Source organism: Rhipicephalus microplus, chromosome 9 (assembly GCF_043290135.1).
Source record: "Rhipicephalus microplus isolate Deutch F79 chromosome 9, USDA_Rmic, whole genome shotgun sequence".
Classification (NCBI taxonomy): domain Eukaryota; kingdom Metazoa; phylum Arthropoda; class Arachnida; order Ixodida; family Ixodidae; genus Rhipicephalus; species Rhipicephalus microplus.
The window spans coordinates 72059044-72077947 of record NC_134708.1 but is presented as its reverse complement, the minus strand read 5'-3'; the positions used below and the strand labels follow the sequence as shown (position 1 = coordinate 72077947).

Sequence of the window (18904 nt, the reverse complement as noted above, 5' to 3'; positions counted from 1 at the left end):
GTGATCAAGAGAGGAGAGCAGACTTGCGAGGGAAGGGCAACCAAGGAGTTGCGAAAAAGAGAGCGAAAGATGCAGCGAGAGAGCGACCTTAAAAATCAAAACACACGGGAAGGAGGCAGGTTAGGTAGCTTGCTTTAAAGGTCTGCGAAACTCACATGTATTGGAAAGAGTGCATGGCCGCCTGAATCTGTGCACGCGGCGGTGTTATAAGAATCAGCAGCCGAGGTCAAAAAATCGTTTTGTTGCGTCAGCGAGTTTGTGTGGCCTCACGAACTTCGATATTTCGCCATTTGTTCCGCGCACACTAACAGCCGTTTTCGCACTTCCTAACACACACGGAAGGCATGTCGAGCCGAGTGTGAAGTGAGCAAGAACAAGTCCTAAACACGAAACGAATCGCAAATTATCAGAGTCGGTAGGGTAGCGTACGCGCGTGTACTAGACGCCAACAATGTTGGCAAATGGTCTGTTCACTCCAGGCCGGCGACGTCAACGACAGTACCAGCGATCAAAAACGGGGTAGATGGCCAACCGGTGTTCGAAATATCAGTGGCAGTGTGAAAACACGGGCCTTGTCTGCTCAGAGAAGCGGGGGGACAAAGGACGGAGGGGTGCGTAACAAAAGAGGTAGGGGAGATTGGCAACTAGAAAGGCCCGAAGGCAGGGTCGGCATTTAACAATAAGAATGTGTGGGCACCTGATCGATGCCTGATCAGTGGTCAAAATTGGTTTCCTGGGAAGTTGGCAGACTGCTGACTTCGTTCACTGTAACCGATCAGCGGGGCTCGGAGACGTTCGTCATAAGTGCAATTTCGTGCCATTGAACCAGTGTACATTTTCAGGGTCATGCGGATATTGTTCACTTTAAGCAAAAGTTCGTTTTAAGTAGGGCCGTTATATGTGGGCTCGACTGTATATGAGGCATCTCTTATAGGCATTTGCATTTTCTTATCAACACATGTTTCAATGTAGGCACACTGGTGTCTGTTACACCTATTTGTCTCTTAAAGCAGTGTCTCTTACAAAAGGGTAGAACTGTATTAAAAATTTCGGTGTAATCTAAACGAACGTATAGACGCTTATTTGACATGTAACCCCGCTGTAACAACGGTTTCACTGCAGTGTGCACTGCCGTGACACCACCGATACAGAAAAAGTTAAAATTACTGCCGGCGTCAAAGCAATCACGAACAGCGGCAAGCATCGGCATTGGTATAGTGCTTGCCGTCCAGCCACCACTACTGACAGGCGAGCACACCAGAATTGGCAGCACAGCGCGTCCCCCAATAGTGCAATATTTTTGCTCCTGCTCTAGTTTTGATGTGGTGATAAGGGCGACCAGCGTGGGAGTACAGACTGCTTTTTGGCCACTGCAATTTTCTTTGCTATTGTTTCCTTCCTTTCAAATATCAGAACTACTGGAACCAAAATATCGCACTTCAGTGGTACAGAGTGCACCTGTCAGCGGCGACTGGATGGTGCGCATCAGATCATTGCTGATGTCAGCTGCTCTACGCAGTTCATTTGACGCAGATCACACTTACTATTGCAATGTAAACATAAAGAGCGGAAAACTTTTGGCTAGGTCAAACTACCCATGCTTTGAGAATTCTGCTAGGCAAATTTTAGCTTTCAGTCAACGTCACCGTAGGACTAGAATCTTGGTAAGGCCAGCGCTATCATACTGCGTGCACTTATCACCTTCTAGTCATGCCCAGAACTGGGCACACATGCTTACGCAATAAAGTCAGCTGGAGCAGGATTCTAGCATTAAAGTGGCGCTTGCTGAAAGCACATATTTGCCTGGTGACCGTCAAGGCATATCGGAGTTGACTGGCCCAGAAGCCATGGCTACCACTAATTTCGTTTCTTTCCATCGCGATAGTACAAATTACCTTCACCTCTATTGACTATTTTTTAAATTTAAAAGCCCTTCATAAAGGTGCTACATATAATAAATTTTAATGCATGCCATTTTTTTAATGCCCATAGCTTGCACCCAACTTCTATTCAAACTTCCCAGCTATTCAAAGTTACTTCAACTTCGAACCAAAAAAGCAATGCTTCTACACGTCTAGAGCCCATTTTTAAAAGCATTGTGGAAGTTAGTTGGGCCATGACAAAAATGCTCATGTTGATTTATAACATGCAATATATACTATTGAACTTCTAGATTCAAAATTATTCGACCCAATCACTACTTGCTTCGAGTTAACTTTGAACCTCAAATTCCCTATTCACCCATGCTCAGTTTAGTCGTCTGCAACATGGACAACGTGTCATTTTTATGTTCGAAAAACGTGTAGATTTATTAACTGTCATGTTGCACAACGAGTGCTGCCACCCTTTTTTAGTGTTCCTCCAAGGGCCATTAGCTAGACGAACCCAGTCCACATGTCATTGCTTAACAAAGTAGTCTGCGAGTCTGTCCATTTTTTTTTCCTATTTGTGGCCCATAGAAACTACTTCTAGTTGAAATCCAGCTAGAGATCTCTTCCCTCTGCTTGTGCTACCCCCAGACGCTACTCTCAGGTATGCAAAGTTAGAAGAGGCAAGACACGACTCTCTTGAAACCACCATCTACAATGTGCAAAACAGCTTTCTCTTCAAATGCATTTTCATTATTACGGAGAACAGAACCAAAAAAGGTTGCTATGTGAAGGCCGACGGCAAGAGTTGACGCTGCCTACTGCTTTTTTTTCTCGCAAACATTCTTCTTGTGATGAGACACTTGAAAAATGAGAGAACTTGCTTGAATCGAAAATTTGTGTACGGTTGCACCCCGATTTATCTTCGTTGCGAGTAAACTGCAGCGCTGCGAGTGCTTCTTCGATGTTATGAAAATGGCCGTTTCAACTTTTTATCACTTTGTACACACCATCACAACGAATACTTTGAACAGCTTCGAACAGTGTTCGAAGCGTTCGTAGTGAAAGTAGAAGGCTCTAAAAAATGTTCGCTATGTGTGATGCGGCTTTAATAATGGGTAGCATATAAAAATTATAAGTGTACCGATATATGGTCATAACCAATAGACCCCTATGTTTGGGACCACAGTAAGTGAGCTCGACTGTACAACGCCAATCATGGGCAGTTGTTCCACTTAGGCAGCACTTCCATTTAAATGATTTTCGTTTGCCGAGAGTCTAAAGTACACTAAAATATAAAAAATTATTGGTTATAATGAAGTGAACAATAGTTTTGTCACAGATAGTACACTAAAATATAAAAAATTATTGGTTAAATGAAGTGAACAATAGTTTTGTCACAGATAGTACACTAAAATATAAAAAATTATTGGTTATAATGAAGTGAACAATAGTTTTGTCACAGATACAGTATTACAAATATATGTTTTTTATGCATTTTTGGATTAACAAAGTACACTCAAACCTCATTATAACACAGGCGAACCTTGCATAAAAATAAGTGTTATATCCAAAAATTCTTTATAAAGGTTTATTCTTAACACTATATCTACTGCCAGACTACTTTTCATTTACTACGTTATAACCAAGATTTTGTTCCATCTGGGCTCCTTATATTGGTGTTGGAGTGCATTTTTATGGTAGGTACGACTCTTATGAGGTTTCAGTGTAGGCAAGTTACCTACAAAGTAGGTAAGTTAAGTAAAAAATCGATCAAGAATTGTAGAGAATTTAAAATAGCAGCTAAAAGAGCCCTCGAGTGGTGCTACTACAAAGAAGTGCCGTGTGCTTCACCTGAACGGCTAGCAGCGCCGTATTTCGCTCGTCTAGCTGCCGCTGAAGTTCGGCGGCCACGTGAGCCTGTTGGGCAGGCGCTGCTGATGAAGGTGGAACAGGACTGGGTGCAACAGGCACGATTCCGTTGCTGTCCGATATCGACGATGGCATCGACTCGTCAATGTAAAAATCTGCTGTCTGGAAATCATTTGAGGTGTGCCCCTGAATTTAAAAAAAGAAAAAGAAGCTATAGCTGTACAGCAACCATTTGTAAACTGTTTTTGCTCGGCAGGCAGATTTTGTAGCTCGTAAAGTAGTGTGGTCACAAGTCCCATGCTAGGCATTTCGCAGGGCAGCTACAATATATCAATGTATCATATTCCTCTCACCTATAGTAAACACTGCCTAAATTAGGGGCTTCAAAATATTAAAAAAAAAGGTAAAGTCATCAAGATTGACCAGTGTTTCACTGCAACACGTGCTGGTGTCCAATGCTCCTTAATGCCATGTTGGCAAATGTACACACATTAATATGATCCATGAAAAACTGTTGAATGAACGAGGTTGTTGTTGTTGAAGCCAATGTTTCAATAAGTGGTATTGTTTTTCAAGACAGCAACAATAATACGGCAACCTCCAGTTTACGAACCAGCTCCACTTTATGAACAGTCGAAACAGCAAAGCTTATGCACGCCCTTCATCAGACTGCATCGTACTTCTATACAGTTGCCGACCGTTTATTCGGACGGCGAAAATTCAGAAATGTCCGTTTATTCGGACATCTTCGTGGCACCGCCACTCACCCCATTGAACCTAATGGGGTGAGTGGCGATCGAAAGTTCAGAAGCTCACGATCGAAAATTCAGAAGCCCCGCTATGCACCATTAGATTATTCGGACTCCGTTTGACTGACCAGATGCGTCGCCGTACACTATGACACGCTGACAGTGACACTAAGAATACGTTTGTTGAGTTGTCAGCACTGATATGCCGCACTAGCTATGGATGGACATCATGCCAATGCCAATTGCACACAGTAACCCGAATTGCCGATCTCAAAGGTCATGTTTGGCGACACGTTTTGGTTTTAGCCAGTCGAGCGGCCAAGCCAAGCCACCTAAAAATTCTGTTCGCTGTGGCGTTTGGCATTAGTGCCAGTGTTGTCAGCGCGTCGGTAATGTCAGTCAGTTGCTTCTGCGGCTAGGGCTGGTTCGTCTCTCGCTCTCTTGCATGTTCTGTGGCGTGCTGAAATGACACCGACGCCACCCGTTGCAGCGCCGTCGTTGCTGCGCGTCGGGAGCCAACGTAGTAGTTTTCAGACGCTCGCGATGGCGATGAAAGCGGAGATAATTCGCCAGGTAGAGCCTCAGTCTACCTCAAACAGAAGGCTAAGATCCTGAAGGCAACTGAAAAAGCGCCTGCGGGTACACAGACGAATTTCCGGAACGGCAGCCACCGCAGCTTGAAGAGGCGCTGAAAATGTGGTTGAGTGCCACAGTGGCTAGGAAAATACCCGTGTCTAGTGAACTGCTGAGACAGAAAGCAGGGTCGCTCACCCTGCACAAGGATATTACCAGCTGCAAGTTCAGCGACGGCTCGTTGCACAACTTCAAGAAAAGGTAAGACCTGGCCTTCAAGCGAATGTGCGGCGAGAGCGGTTCCGTCAATCAAACGCTCGTGACCAACTAACGCACCGCCAAGCTGTGCGCACTGCTGCCCCAGTATGCACCAGAAAATGTCTAATTGTGACGAAACTGGACTTTTCTATAAGATGCTGCCCAACAAGACGCTAGCTTTGTCCGACGAACCCTGTCATGGGGAGAAGCATAGCAAGGAGCGACTTGACAGTTGTTGTGGGAGGCAACATGACGAGGACAGAGAAACTTTCGCTCCTCATGATAGGGTAATAAAAAAATCCAAGATGTTTTGAAAGTGTCAAATCCCTCCCAGTGTGCATATGAAGCAAATTAAGGCATGTATTACACAAAACCTCTTCAAACAGCAAAATCGCAAGGTACTGATGTTCGTCGACAACCGCAGAGCCCACGGGCATATCGACAACTTAACTTGAAGGCTATCCCAGTGGAGTTTTTGCCGCTTAACACGACAAGTGCGTTGCAGCCCATGGACAAGGGTATGATCAAAAACTTCATAACAGGTCGCGCCTCCTGAATTGTATGCTGTTATGCGTCGACAGTTACAAAAATTAAGTCTTGAATGCTCTGATGGCCATCAGCATGTTGTCCGATGCTTGGAAGTCAGCGACTATGGAAACAATCTACAACTGCTTCCACCACGCAGGATTTACGACTGGGGTTGAGGAGGACAATGCCACAGGCTAGGACCTTGCGGTTGAGAATCCGCCAACCGCAGCAACGGACATTTCGGACAACCTCCGTGCTAGCGAGGTCGATATGGGGGCGAATACGTTTGAAGTGTTCGCCAACTTTGACAGTGCCATCTTGCCTTGCACAAAGTTGGACGATGACGAGATCGTCCCTGAGGTCTGAGCCGGCGCTAATGGACATTGACTCTGACGATGACACGTCGATCACACCACAGCCATCAAATGCGGACTTAGTGCACGCCATATCGACGTTGTTGTCTGGCTACAGCGAGCGTGTGTGCAGACGCCCATAGACAGTTTTTTCCGGAGATCGGAACAATAAAAGTGCTTTGTTTCTCGAATGAATCTTTTTTCGGACTCCCGATTATTCGGACTTTTCGGTGGTTCCCGTCGAGCCCGAATAAACGGTCAGCAACTCTATTATTTTTCAAGCCTTCCGTTCGCTGACGCTTTGGCCACTCATGCGAACATTCCGGTTGGCTTGGCAACAACATTCCTATGCTCACGTCCGCTTTCGCCGACACTCGCGTCTGGCAGCTTCTTTCATTTCATTTTATTTACTACTTCACAGACTAGAGGACATAAGCTAAGCTTCCAAGCCCGTTACAGTCCAGCATCACGCAAAACAGGAACAAAATGAAAAGCATTCATTAAACCCAGAGGGTCATTAGCATTTAAAACAAAATAAGCACTTGGTTTGCTTCATGAAGGCCCCTCCGCATTTGGAAGTCCAGATATAAGCTTTAGAAAAACGCCAGAAACTCGGACATACCACATGCATTAATTTCAACACCATTTTGTGCTAAAACATTTAAAATGGAGGATAAAGTAATTTTCTTAACATTTAGGCAGCGTAATTCATGCATGAAAACTTGACCTTAAATTTTTCAATTAGCTGCAAAGGGTACTTAGAAATGCATTTGGCTAGTTCTGCTATTTCCTTCAGCATCGATATATTTTTTTTTATTTCATGTTTATATCAGATAACTAGGCGTAATTCATACAGACTAAATACTTTTTGAAGTATTTAGTCTGGATATACATTACCGAGAGAATGAGAGATGCTTGCCACCTCGAAAGCGCCAGCTCCTGTACTCCGCTGCCCCTCGCTGTCACCCTATCTTGGCGCATTTTTGGAAAGTTCATCCTTTGACATCATCCACACTCCCCCTTACTTCTCTTGGCACAGCTCATTCTTTTACCAAGGCTCACTCTCGCCACACTATGAGGCCACGTAATCAGCTCTATACCCCTGAACATGAAAGCCTTGACTAAGGACAGTTTCGCTGTTATAAACAAGACCACTTTTCGAATGTTGCCTTTAACACCCCCTCTCCCCACCCCTTTACTTTTTAATCTCTTCAATGCTCGATCTTCTCCTGAACTGTTGCATTAATGACATTCATCGTTACTGTTAAGACTCGTAGCGTAGATTAATACACTGATAGTGAAACCAACTAGCCCAATCAGCGCCATTGTGATGGCAAATATTTATAGTAGCCCGATAGTAAAATTTTACTAGTCCCTGCCTTAGGCCTGGAAGTTGAAATATTTTTAGCCTATGGTTCAAGATAAAAAAAAAAGAACATCCTTAAAGTGTCGATTCATCCGTCCATCTCTCCAAAGCCACTGGAATATATGTAGTACATGCAGTTATGCTCTTGTGCACTTTTGAGTAGAACCACTAGTTGAAGTTACGAGCGCGACACTGTTTGCTTCTGCCCATGTGTTTTTTGTTCTTCCCCTACCACCCCTTTTTTCCAACTTACACCTGTGCCTTCATGTGCCAATGATTTGCTGCATGTAGGTCAACTGAGTGAAGCAAACGCTGTTAACTGTGCATTGTTAGCTGTGTATTCCGGGCACTTGTGTGCCTGGAATGCACAGCTGCAAGGTGCACTAACTGAGAGCACCACTACACTTTTGCTAGATACGGAATCCAAACCTTTAACTGCTAGCAGTCAAGTACTTCCTATGCTACAGCTCAGGCTGACTGGAAACTTTGGTTCCAAGTTTCGAGATTGCAGCAAAACGGTCATCCATATGGAGCATGATCAACCAAATTTTATGTGTTCTTCACTGAACCCAACAGTTTATCACAGTTCAACCCCTTTATAAGAGACATGCACCAGAGAGCAGTTCCTCATACGAGGGGTATCTTCCAAGCCGGGAACAATGTTCTTTCCAGATAAACCGCATTTTGACGAAAGGACATTGCCGTCTCTCCTACGCAATCGTCCCCGATATCAGAGCCTCATATAAAGGTGTTCAACTGTATATGCATGCTCACTATCCCAAGGTGTACCTGCACTAATTGGTGGTAAGGTACCCAGAACGTACACACTATATGGCACACGATAACGAGTTGTACAAGGCAAGAAAACTGTAAAGTCAATTACAGTTCAAGAGTGAATACAAGCTCCACCTATGGCCTTCACGGTACCAGCCAGAGAGAATTGGCATAGATTTATTCTATCACATTTGCTAATGTAACAAGTTTTCTCGCTAGCCAAAAACTTGGACCTCCCTACAAATTCTATCAGCAATTCAGACATCACTGCCAGGGGTCATAATTTGGGCAGAAACGATAAACATTTCGTTTTCAACATGCATGATACTTACATTAGCACAGAAAAGCAGTTAGGGCTCGTAAACAAGCACACTAAAGTTTTATAGAGGAGATGAGCTCGTACTTATTCTGAAGCTTCAACCAATGGTAGTTTGTGAGAACGTTGCATTAATCAAAGAAAGGCACATGACTGCAACATTTATTGCATACAAGCTTAGTGAGCAAGTTCATAACAGCGGCCATGCATTGCATGCAACGTAAAACGGGGGCACCGACGTTGCCATACCAGGGAGTCTGGGGAGCAGAGGATTGCTTCCTGAGGAACGGGCATGCCCAGTAAGTCTGCTGCGTCAGCCTTGAGGCCCGGAGAAGGTTCGTCTGCAACTTCTTCGAACTCATCATCGGACACCACCAGCTTCGGGGTGAGCTCGCGATCTTCAGGACAAGCACCGTCGTGGCAGTCCTTTTCAGAGGAGGTACTCTGTATCACGAGAACAAGACAAATTGTGAAGGCATTTACTGAAGGCCGGTGTAAGGGTCGGCCAGGAGCTCAACGAATGGCTCAATTCACCGATTCTGAGCACGAGTAGCATCTATGAGCAACAGGTGTTAGAGACAAACTCAACAGATAGTGCTAGAAAGGATGCCCAACTGTAGTGTTTTCTTTGCTCCAAATAACGGAAAGAATGCCGGAATCCAGATAGCATTGGCCGTGAGGGCCTCCACTAGAGAGGCCAGCGGTGCAATCGTTTTATTGTCACAGATACGATGCGTGCGCTCCCCTTGCTGCGTAGTAGTTGTGGGATACGGCAGCTTTGCTTTCGCGACACCACTTGCATCGTCCCCCATGGCTGCACCGGTTCTTAGCCGCGATTTTGCGATGCAAATTAGACACGAAAGTGCCACCGGGGACACCGATTCATAGTTTGCTTGCCCGTATTATCAGGTCTTACTGCTTCCTTAAGCACCGAGCTTCAAAACAAAAGGAAGCACGCACAGGGTCCACAGCAAAAGTGCAGAAAATGCAGTGTGCTAGCAGACAAAGTCAACCTGGCGTCCTATGAGTAATGTCATCATGCAGGTGGCGCCACGGTACGTGTTCGAGGCCGATTCCTTCAGCTTTGAAATAACCTACAACACTTAAATTTCTGTCACACGTTGCGAACGTGGTCAGAAAATGCTACCAAGTATCCCATGAACAACGTAACAGCCCACTGTCTTTGATACTTTCATGTTAAAGAAGGCAAAAAATAACTTGCTCAGTCTATCAATGTCATCGACTGTGCCGAAGCTGGGAGCAATCGGACATGACAAATATCAGCAGATTTTATGAAAAGGAAATGCCGGAGTCTAAAGTTTTTCACCAGGAGTCAATCAGCCGACCCATTTTGAAAGAGGCCGCTGTCGTGGTACAAGTACCGGTAACACTGCTGAAACACACAAACATTACTGGTATCATTTTGCACAGGCAACATGCGAGCAACCAGTGGGCTTAGATTTTCCTCGATTTCACTCATCTTTTTTTTTTTACGCAGCCTTTATGCCGGACACATTGGCTTTGTAGTCATGACCAAAGAAAGCAGACTGGTGCTTGCGAGCTCACAGAAATGTAGGAGCACACAAACAACGCAACGCCCTTGAACGGACGCCACTTGCTAGGTATCTGTATGCGCCATTTCCCAATGACTAATGTTGAAGTGAAGAAAAAAATACATAGAGGACTGTTAAGCATATTCTTATGACATAGCAACATGCAATTGCTTCTTTTGGCTAGGTTGGTAAAGCGCTCGAAGGTTGGGGTTTCATAGCTATCTTGCGAAAAATGAGGCAATGCAGAGGCCATATTGTATTTACAGTCAAATCTCATTAATTTTAACACGCTCATTTCGAACTTCTGGTTGATTTGAACTTGAACTGCGATACCGTCAAAGCTATGTGTATTCCAATGGGCAGAAACGCCCTGTAATTCGAACGCGCAAGCACTTGCAACAGTTAATCGAACATACCACGCTCCGAAAATGCTCTCAGCACCCCGCCCAATCCTGCCAGCACGCCACCCAATCCTGCGGTGACACCTCAGACACCTCAACACTGCGTGCAAAAAAGTAAAAGAAGAATTGATTGATATGTGGGGTTTAACGTCCCAAAACCACCATATGATTATGAGAGACGCCGTAGTGGAGGGCTCCGGAAATATCGACCACCTGGACTTTTTCAACGTGCATCCAAATCTGAGCACACGGGCCTAAGGAAAAGAAGAAAAGGAAAGAGAAGGCTGAGGCGAAATGTTTGCTCTTTCTCAAATGCCGATCTGCGACATGCCTATGCCTCGCTTCTCCCTTTTCTGTTTGCATTAGCATGTCGTTTCTTCAAGTTCCCCTACAAGTTGTTGCCGTGTGCTTGCTCCTCTGCCGACAAGGCCTCCTATCTGCGATAGTGATGTTTTCCGGCATGTCCAGATTGAGTTACGCATAAATGTCGCAAACCGAATTTGTGCACTCGATCATCAATTTCGAAGCTGCAAGAGTAGCGAGGTGTTAGTTTATTTTTCACGTAAGTACTGCCACATTTTTGGGTGGAGACCACACCACAATATGTTCATCATTGTGGACACATTGAGGTGTTAGGAATAAAGCGTTATAGCATTTTGAATGTAACAAGCTTAGTTTCCTTTAATATGCAGCTTTGTCGTAACAAGGTTTGAGTGTACTTGAAATTTGAAGTATTTACACACCCCTAGTTTTAGGAACTAGTCCCAAGTACCTTCATTAGCTCCTCGGTTTGGTACTTGGCTTCCTCCGGCGGCAGCTCCTGACAGGAAGCGTGCCTTGGACTGAAAGACGACGAAGCCTTCACTTCAGATTGCGACGTGTCGTCTCCGCAGGACTGCATGGCAACCGACGACTGCAGCACGACGGTGGGCAGCTGAACTGGATCGGGAGTTTGAAGCAGTTCAGACATCTCTGGAAGCGCTTTCCGAAGGACCTCCAGATCTTCGGCGGACAAGAGAGGCAGATTGTCATCAAATGACTTGGGATTCCGAGTCTGCGTAGAGGGAAGGAAAAGGAAGGAGCAAGTCAAAGCCCTCAGCGATTGGGCACATTGTTATGCGATGAAAGGCACGCAATTATCAAGGCAAAAATGTCACGCACTTCGTAGAGTCGAAATTTTCAAGATTTGATGAGTGAGCCCCGAGGAGACATCAAGAGACGGTGGCGTCAACAGAAATATAAAAAATAAAAAGCTGAGCAGAAAAAAAGAAATCAGAGAAGAGTCGCACGATACTCAAACGCATGCATGCATGCTCACAGGGTACCGAAAGCCCCACGACCTCAAGACGTCAGTGGGAGGTCGTAGATTGCAAACATTTACAATCTACGACAAACATTTGCGACGTCACATGATGATGCCATCACATGCCACTGCTCAGAACAAGGCAGGCTAATCCTAAAGTCTGTGCAAAACTCTACGAGGTGCACAAGGCCATCTTACGAGGTGCACAAGGCCATCTTAGAAGGGCGGGGAAACTCATATCAATACATTCGACCTCAAAAAAAGGTCTTGCAAAAAAAAAAATTATTTGCCTACTTATGTGCACAGCTTTTGCCAGCAAAATAAATCAACAAGATGCCACAATAAATGTTGCCTAAAGCACCTGCAACGAAGTCTCTCTTTTTACCAGAGCAAGAAAAAATACTCCCGTTCTCTAGTACGGCTGTGAGTAGCGAGGATAAGTGACCGTCCCAAAACAGGAGATGCACGGAGCATGTCGTAGTGCAGTTACGAGTCTTACCGCAAAAGGTGGAGGCAAGTCGTCCATGCCAGGGAAGAGCGCGTGAAGGAAGTGCTTGGAGAAGTGGCTGTTGAAGTCCTTCCGGGCCTGCACTTCCATGTGGTGCAGCCGTTGGCACTGCGATGACAGCATGCCTGCCCACTGCATGTGGCATTAGAAATTAAAAAGAAAGAAAAGGGTTCAAATCAACTGATGCGAGCCGTAAGCTGGGATAACGTGGAAGTTGCACCTCTTTTTGAGATACACCAAAGAGAAAAAGTTTTTCTTGTATGTATTAATAAGCGAGTTTCGCACGAAACCAAAAACACCACGCTTAACGCGAGAAGACTGCTTACAGTAAATAATGAAATGCGCGAAAAAAAATGCAGATGGCGGTGCCTGTTTCATGTTCCTACATCAGTTGCCATGATGCCGTATGCAAGTTCTGACAGCGTCCAATAGCGGGGCCATGACAGTGTCACCCACCAAATTGCTACTTTCAGTGAAAAAATAGAAGTAGAGGTTCCGTTCTACCTGTGCACAAATGAAAACCTAACTGCAAACAAATACAGTCGACTCTTTTTAATTTAAACGTTGCGCCTTCCCTAGCTGCAGAGATATTGAGGCCTCAAACTTGAACAGTCGCAAATTTACTTTTTTGAGAAAAATGAAAAAAAAAACTGAAAACACACAGCTTCTTCAAAAAGCAACAATCATGGTGCGCATGTTTTGCAATCCTCATAAAGGTGCTCATAAATTCGTAGCAGAGCTTCTAACACAGGTGCCGGCAAATTATAAAAAAACCTCGAAGTCGGTTCGCCATTTTTTTTGCAGGTTTTGCATGTTAACAGCACCAAGAATCTGGACAGTTAGAATGACATTACAAAAAAAATTACCACTTCATAGTGTGTGAAAATTTGCAGAGAGATGGAAAAACACTTGCAGGAACCAAACATGTCAATTTTAAAAAATGAATTTCTTTGTCACTTTTTGGTCCCAAGGACCAGGCCCTGAAACACTTTTTTGAGTAACCAAGGAATTATTTCACTGGAAAAGCGCATTACCTCACAAATTCAATCCCGCAAAAATTTTAAGAATCCGACCAGTACAAGTGGAGTTACAAAGATTTGTTACATGCTGCGATTGCATTCTCTCTTCTCTCGTCCCAACAAAAGTTCTGGAAGCTAAGCAGGGAGGGGTGGAAGGGGCAAACGAAAAATGTCACTCGCGCCTCGTAACCTTGAGCACTTTTTTTTCTTTTTTTTTCTTCGAATACGCAACTTTTTGAGTGCAATCGTGCGCACACGAGTGGACAAGCGACGGGCTTTTGCGGCGATCTCTGTAACAACCGAGAGCGTCATGTTCCAATCAGCCAATGGCTGATAGATGGACTTACTACAAGTAATTTGGGCTTATTCCATGATATTTGGAGAGAAGAGCTATTTTTAGCCAACTGATAATTTATTGTGAATTTTAGGCCATGCGCTGTGCTATAACATTTGGCTTGCGTGTTGTCAGGAGCCTCTACTACAGATCGGCAGCGTTTTCTGACCATGGTCAAAAAGTGCTAATCCGACCTTTAAAAAAAATGCTAATCCGACCTTTAAAATGCTAATCCGACCTTTAAAAAAAATCGTGAATTGCCAACTGTTTCAGTGCTATAGGTATGTGCCTTCAGCACAAAGCTGTATACCAGTCAAGAATTATCACTGTTTACCATGCATGTGCTTCGTTTCAAACATTTGTTTACTTGCAAAGCCTTTCTCCTTAAAAGCCTGAGGTGCTTATTTTTATATTTAGACTGTTAGGCTTATATAAGCATAAAAATTTTCAAGTAGTAGTGGGAAAGCAGATGATATTTTCTGGTATGGACCTGCAAAAAGTATGAATTAATCGATCAATGGTGTTTGAATTAGGAGGCCTATAAATACATTGAAAGAATAGAGGGCCAACCAAAAAATTGAATTTTGTTTGAATTAACCAAAAGTATGAATTATCAGAGTTTGAATTATCGCAAGTTTACTGAATTCAATTGCAAAGCAAGCCCCCTAAATGTGGCCAGCTACAAACCTCGCCTGCCTCCGGCGACTGCCATTTCGCATGTGCGACATGTTCTTCATGGAATGAAGTTGTCGTCTTCTAAGTTTCAGTCACTGCAAATTGCTAAATTTTCAATGCTGAACTGAAGCAAGCTCTAACAATTCTATTGTGCGCATATCTTACCCGAAACAAAATTGTTGGCTGCAACAGAAACCTTTTCAAAGCAAGAGACTAGTTACTTGACGGCTTGCAAGTGCACCAGTGTTGCCAGACTCTCTGGCTGCTCACGTGTTTATAAAAATGCTCATTATATATGTAGTTCTTGACCAAATGCGCTGAAATTTTGCAAGCTTGTTTGCAAACGCCCAAGGATTAACCCACAAGACACGGATTATGAGCGAAGATTAGGTGTCATGCCCCTATAGGACCTACGTTGTTCCTAATCACTAAAATGAAGTCTGCTGCCTTATGAGGTAGCCTAACATGCCAAGTTCAAGGGGGGACATGGGTCTTTAAAATTTTTTTTCTGTTTTTGGCTCAATCTTGACCAAATCTCGCCATATTGGACAGTTTTTCATGCTGATTTCAAATATGTAATTGTTTCTGAAATAGCTTCAGTGGATAAAAAGATATTAACATCTGTAATTTAATTAATTATGCACTTCATTGGGGGCTTTTTGGCAACTTAATCAAGCCAGATCCAAAAAATAAATGCATAGCCCCAATGCAGAGGGCTTTCTGTATGGGGTGATGCTATTTTTATTAATTTTTAGGCATTATATAGATAAGAAAACAGACCAGCACTTACAATGGATATTCTGTTCAATTTTCGCTCATTACTATCCATAATTGTAATTAACAGTATGCTTCTAGAGTAATCAAAATAGCATCACCCCATAGGTAATGTTATTACAAATAAAATGATACCAAGTTTGTCATTCCCAATCAACAGTAACATATAAGAAAAACCCCTAAGGTTTAGTGTGGTGCACAAAAACATCGAACTGAGAAAAACGCATTTAAAGTTTCTAATAACTGTAAAAGAGCAATAAAAATGGCACCGTTGTATAGCTCTACATTATGTGAGTATGGCTGTACCAAATGTGTCAATGCACCTTCCCCAAATATTTGCCACAGCTCATTTAAAAACTGTGTACTGGTCGTTGAATCAGTACAAGGAACCCAGTCTACAACTTTGTGGCTGTTCTAGTGCACTGAAAACCGAGGGAAGACACATGTTATATATAAAAACATCGCCCTTTTATACATCAAACACTATTTCAAGTAAAACACACATTTTTGTCCCAGGCATCCTTACAATTCTACAGCATGCCAGGGCTGTATGCAGTGTCTCTTGCAGGCTTATGTCGCTTTGCAAGTGTTGCCTTTGTTGAACTGCTCTGCAGGTGCTCCCTCCGCGATTTGTGAAGCCTGGTTTTATCCTTTTCAAGGCTACGACGCATGAAGAGATTTCCTGCACAGTAGCCTAGCTTCTCAGCAATTGCTTCATTGCTCTTCGTGGCCCCCTGATTAAAGCGGCTGATGGCTTCAGCCACTGCTCTTTCTACGCTGCGCAGTGAGGCATGAATGGTCTTGGGGACTTGTTGCCAAATTGTAGCGTGTAAGCTCTCACTAGGATTCTGGGTGATCCCATCACTGCACCTTTCCAACAATGCTTTGTCGCTAAGCCTGATGAACACAGGCTCTAGTGCCTCACAGACGAAATCGGGCAGGCTGTTCTTGTGCGGTGGAGGCACCTCACTATTGGCTATGGCCCTGTTGAACTTGCACCATGAATCTGTTCCCTCAGGGCAGAGGTCATGTTTGGATGCCTCGTCTGTTGATGACATGTGCCTTAGTGTGGCCAGCACAGCCTTTTTCATGCCTGGCACATCACTCTTGTGGCTCCTCAAGGCATAGCCATAGTAAGAGGCAATTTTCTTTATTATGTCTTGAGTGAGCCTACCTTTTCCGCCAAGTGACCCACCTTGAGCTTTTTTCTTTTCGATGAGCGTTCGTAAGGCAGCCCCCATTCGTTTGTGCACATGGTTGATGCAGTCTTTTTTTTTCAACTTTTATGTATCCGTAAACTTCATCTTCAGTGAGGGCATGAAAGGTTCGGCTATCACCATCTGAAAGCATTGTTGTGTACCGAAGCTTATGCTTTTCTAAGGAGCGTCGGAAGAGGCGTAGGGCTGCTTCTACTTCCATCTGGCCAGCCTTGCAGTCAACATTTTTCTGGCACACAGGGGCGTGCTGGACGAGCCAAGCAGCGTGTCCCTCCTCATCTTCCTTTGGTCCAGTGGCGCAGCCCAGGCAAAAGTTTGAAAGTACAACGTGATCAATAACTAAACCAGTGTACATTTCAATTATACAACCAACACAGATATGGGAGCTGTGTCCACGGGTAAGCCACGTGCCATCATAAATGACGTCGACGTTGCCCGGTGGATTGCCAAACTCCGCATAGAGTTCTTTGACGCGGGCAACGCTAGTGGATTCGCATTCGGCAGCAGTCGCACCGCAGGCTTCCCGCATGATTTTCATGTGGCTTTGATATGTTTTCTGGTGAAGCTCTCGATGCGAAATATTCATCGCGGCAAAAAAGTTCGTCAGAGCTGTTGCCCCTTTGCCGATAGTATTCATCGCTTTCATGGCACGCAAATTCACTTCAAAAGGCCTTACTTTGGCCTGGCTATTTTCGGCAACTCTCGGTGAAGAAAACCGTTCTTCGCGAAAGTCGCAACTGCTGCATGCGAGCACGAGTTTTGAGCACAGCCCATAGTCTCTTTTTCCCTTGGAGAAAGTCATACTTTTTGAGCCGCACTCGGGGCAGGGGAGAAGTCCAAATAGCGAGTCTATCGCTTCTATATCAACAATGGCAAATTGCGTGCCGTTTTCTTTGTCGTCGCTTTCCAGCTGAACGTCCAGCAGCTCAAACTTTCGTGCTGTCGCGCACTGCGATGCCAGGGACTCTTTTAAGTTCGCCGCACGTATGGAGCACTCGGCGAACTCGTCCGCAGAGTAAAACGTCGTGTCGAAACGACCTTGAATGGTTCCAGCAGTGCCGGATGACGATCCGCTGACGTGATGATCCGACGAAGTGCTGCAGCTGGGCCGAATAGAGTGCACCGCTTCGGCAGGCATTCGCGCCAGCGAATCGTCGTCTGAATGTGCTGCCTCGGCAATAACAGGCACTTGCGCCAGCGAGTCGTCGTCTGAATGTGCTGCCTCCGCAATAACAGGCATTTCCGACAGCCCGTTGTCGTCAGAATGCACTGCCTCGGCCATCTCCGGCGTTCTGCCGAAAGCTTGACGAGTGTTCTTCTTCAGGCGAGCTTCCCAAGCCATGCCGGCGAAATGCAGAAAGACGTATACGTTGGCGACGTCGGTACACGAGCGGGTAGCAGACGAGATAACACGCACGAGAGCAGGTGCCGACGGAGCAAAACCAAACAAAAAAAAAAAGAGCGAGCAACCGTGGCCTCCCCGCCGCGCCAGCCAATGGTAAGCGCGAGACGGGGGGGCTCGCCGGCGCGCGCACGCTCGAGCCAATCAGCGGTCCGGCAGACGGCTTCGCAAAACGGGGGAGGGCAGTCGTTGTGTTGGAGCTACGCCATTTTGAGAACCCGCAAAACGCGCACAAAGGAACCAGCTTCAAAACAAGCCCAAGATGGCGCCGATCCGCCGGCTGCTTCGCTGGCAGCGCGCGCGGGAAGTTCGAACAAATTTTCTGTTTTGCGGGTTGTTTTGCGACTCCGTGATGGTTTGAAAATATATTTTAACCTATTTTTTTTTTTTTCGAATTTAGCGTTAATAATTTGCGGAGAGGTGCTTATAAGTTCAAAGATTCGAAAAATGCGTTTTTCTCAAAATCGATTTTTTGGCCATTTTTTACTTTTCTAAGACCCGCGTCCCCCCTTAAGTACACTTCGTTGAGCCAATGAGACCCAATTACAAAAAAATACTTATTGATTCATGACATCACCAACTATTAATCCTATAATGATGAATTTAACAACACTAGAGTTTTCAGGGCATAATTTATCAGTCCAAACTAATTTTTATTTATACTCTAGTTGTCTTTTTGAAACAAAAGCTGCGCTCCTCTAAGGGCCTAGTGACCCAAAATAATCTCTGTGCACGAGTGCACAAACCATTCTGTTCACAAAGCTTCACTGCCAATTTCATCAATCTTGATTGAAACTTCTCAAAAAAAGAAAATTACATATTAGAAGAACAGTAAGCGCAAACGGTTGACAGGTCACTTCAATTATATATGCGTGTGTCACATGAATCTGCTCAGCGGAGGGACTAATTTGTAGTTGCTGTAAGCTAGTGCTTCTCTAATCTAAATTTATTTATACACACAAACCCTTGTAACCAACTTGAAGGGGTGGTCTATATTACTTGCTCTTATTGAATATGCATTGCGCTTTATTGCAGTATGTGCCCAATGGGATGCATGATGC

The 18904-nt window shown here is 44.6% G+C and overlaps 1 protein-coding gene across 3 annotated transcripts in view; it reads right to left on the bottom strand.

Moving 5' to 3' along the window:
• Positions 1-18904, bottom strand: part of Atg17 (autophagy-related 17) — an 89591-nt gene that overhangs the window by 42479 nt on the left and 28208 nt on the right. For 2 of the 3 annotated variants that reach the window (XM_075873813.1, XM_037415203.2), the window contains exons 12-15: positions 12414-12554; positions 11384-11665; positions 8907-9101; positions 3723-3926 (exon numbers count right to left, since the gene is read on the bottom strand). In XM_075873813.1, coding sequence (XP_075729928.1) covers positions 3723-3926; positions 8907-9101; positions 11384-11665; positions 12414-12554 — 822 coding nt within the window. The remainder of the gene's footprint in view (positions 1-3722; positions 3927-8906; positions 9102-11383; positions 11666-12413; positions 12555-18904) is intronic. The other variant, XM_075873814.1, reaches the window with a different exon arrangement.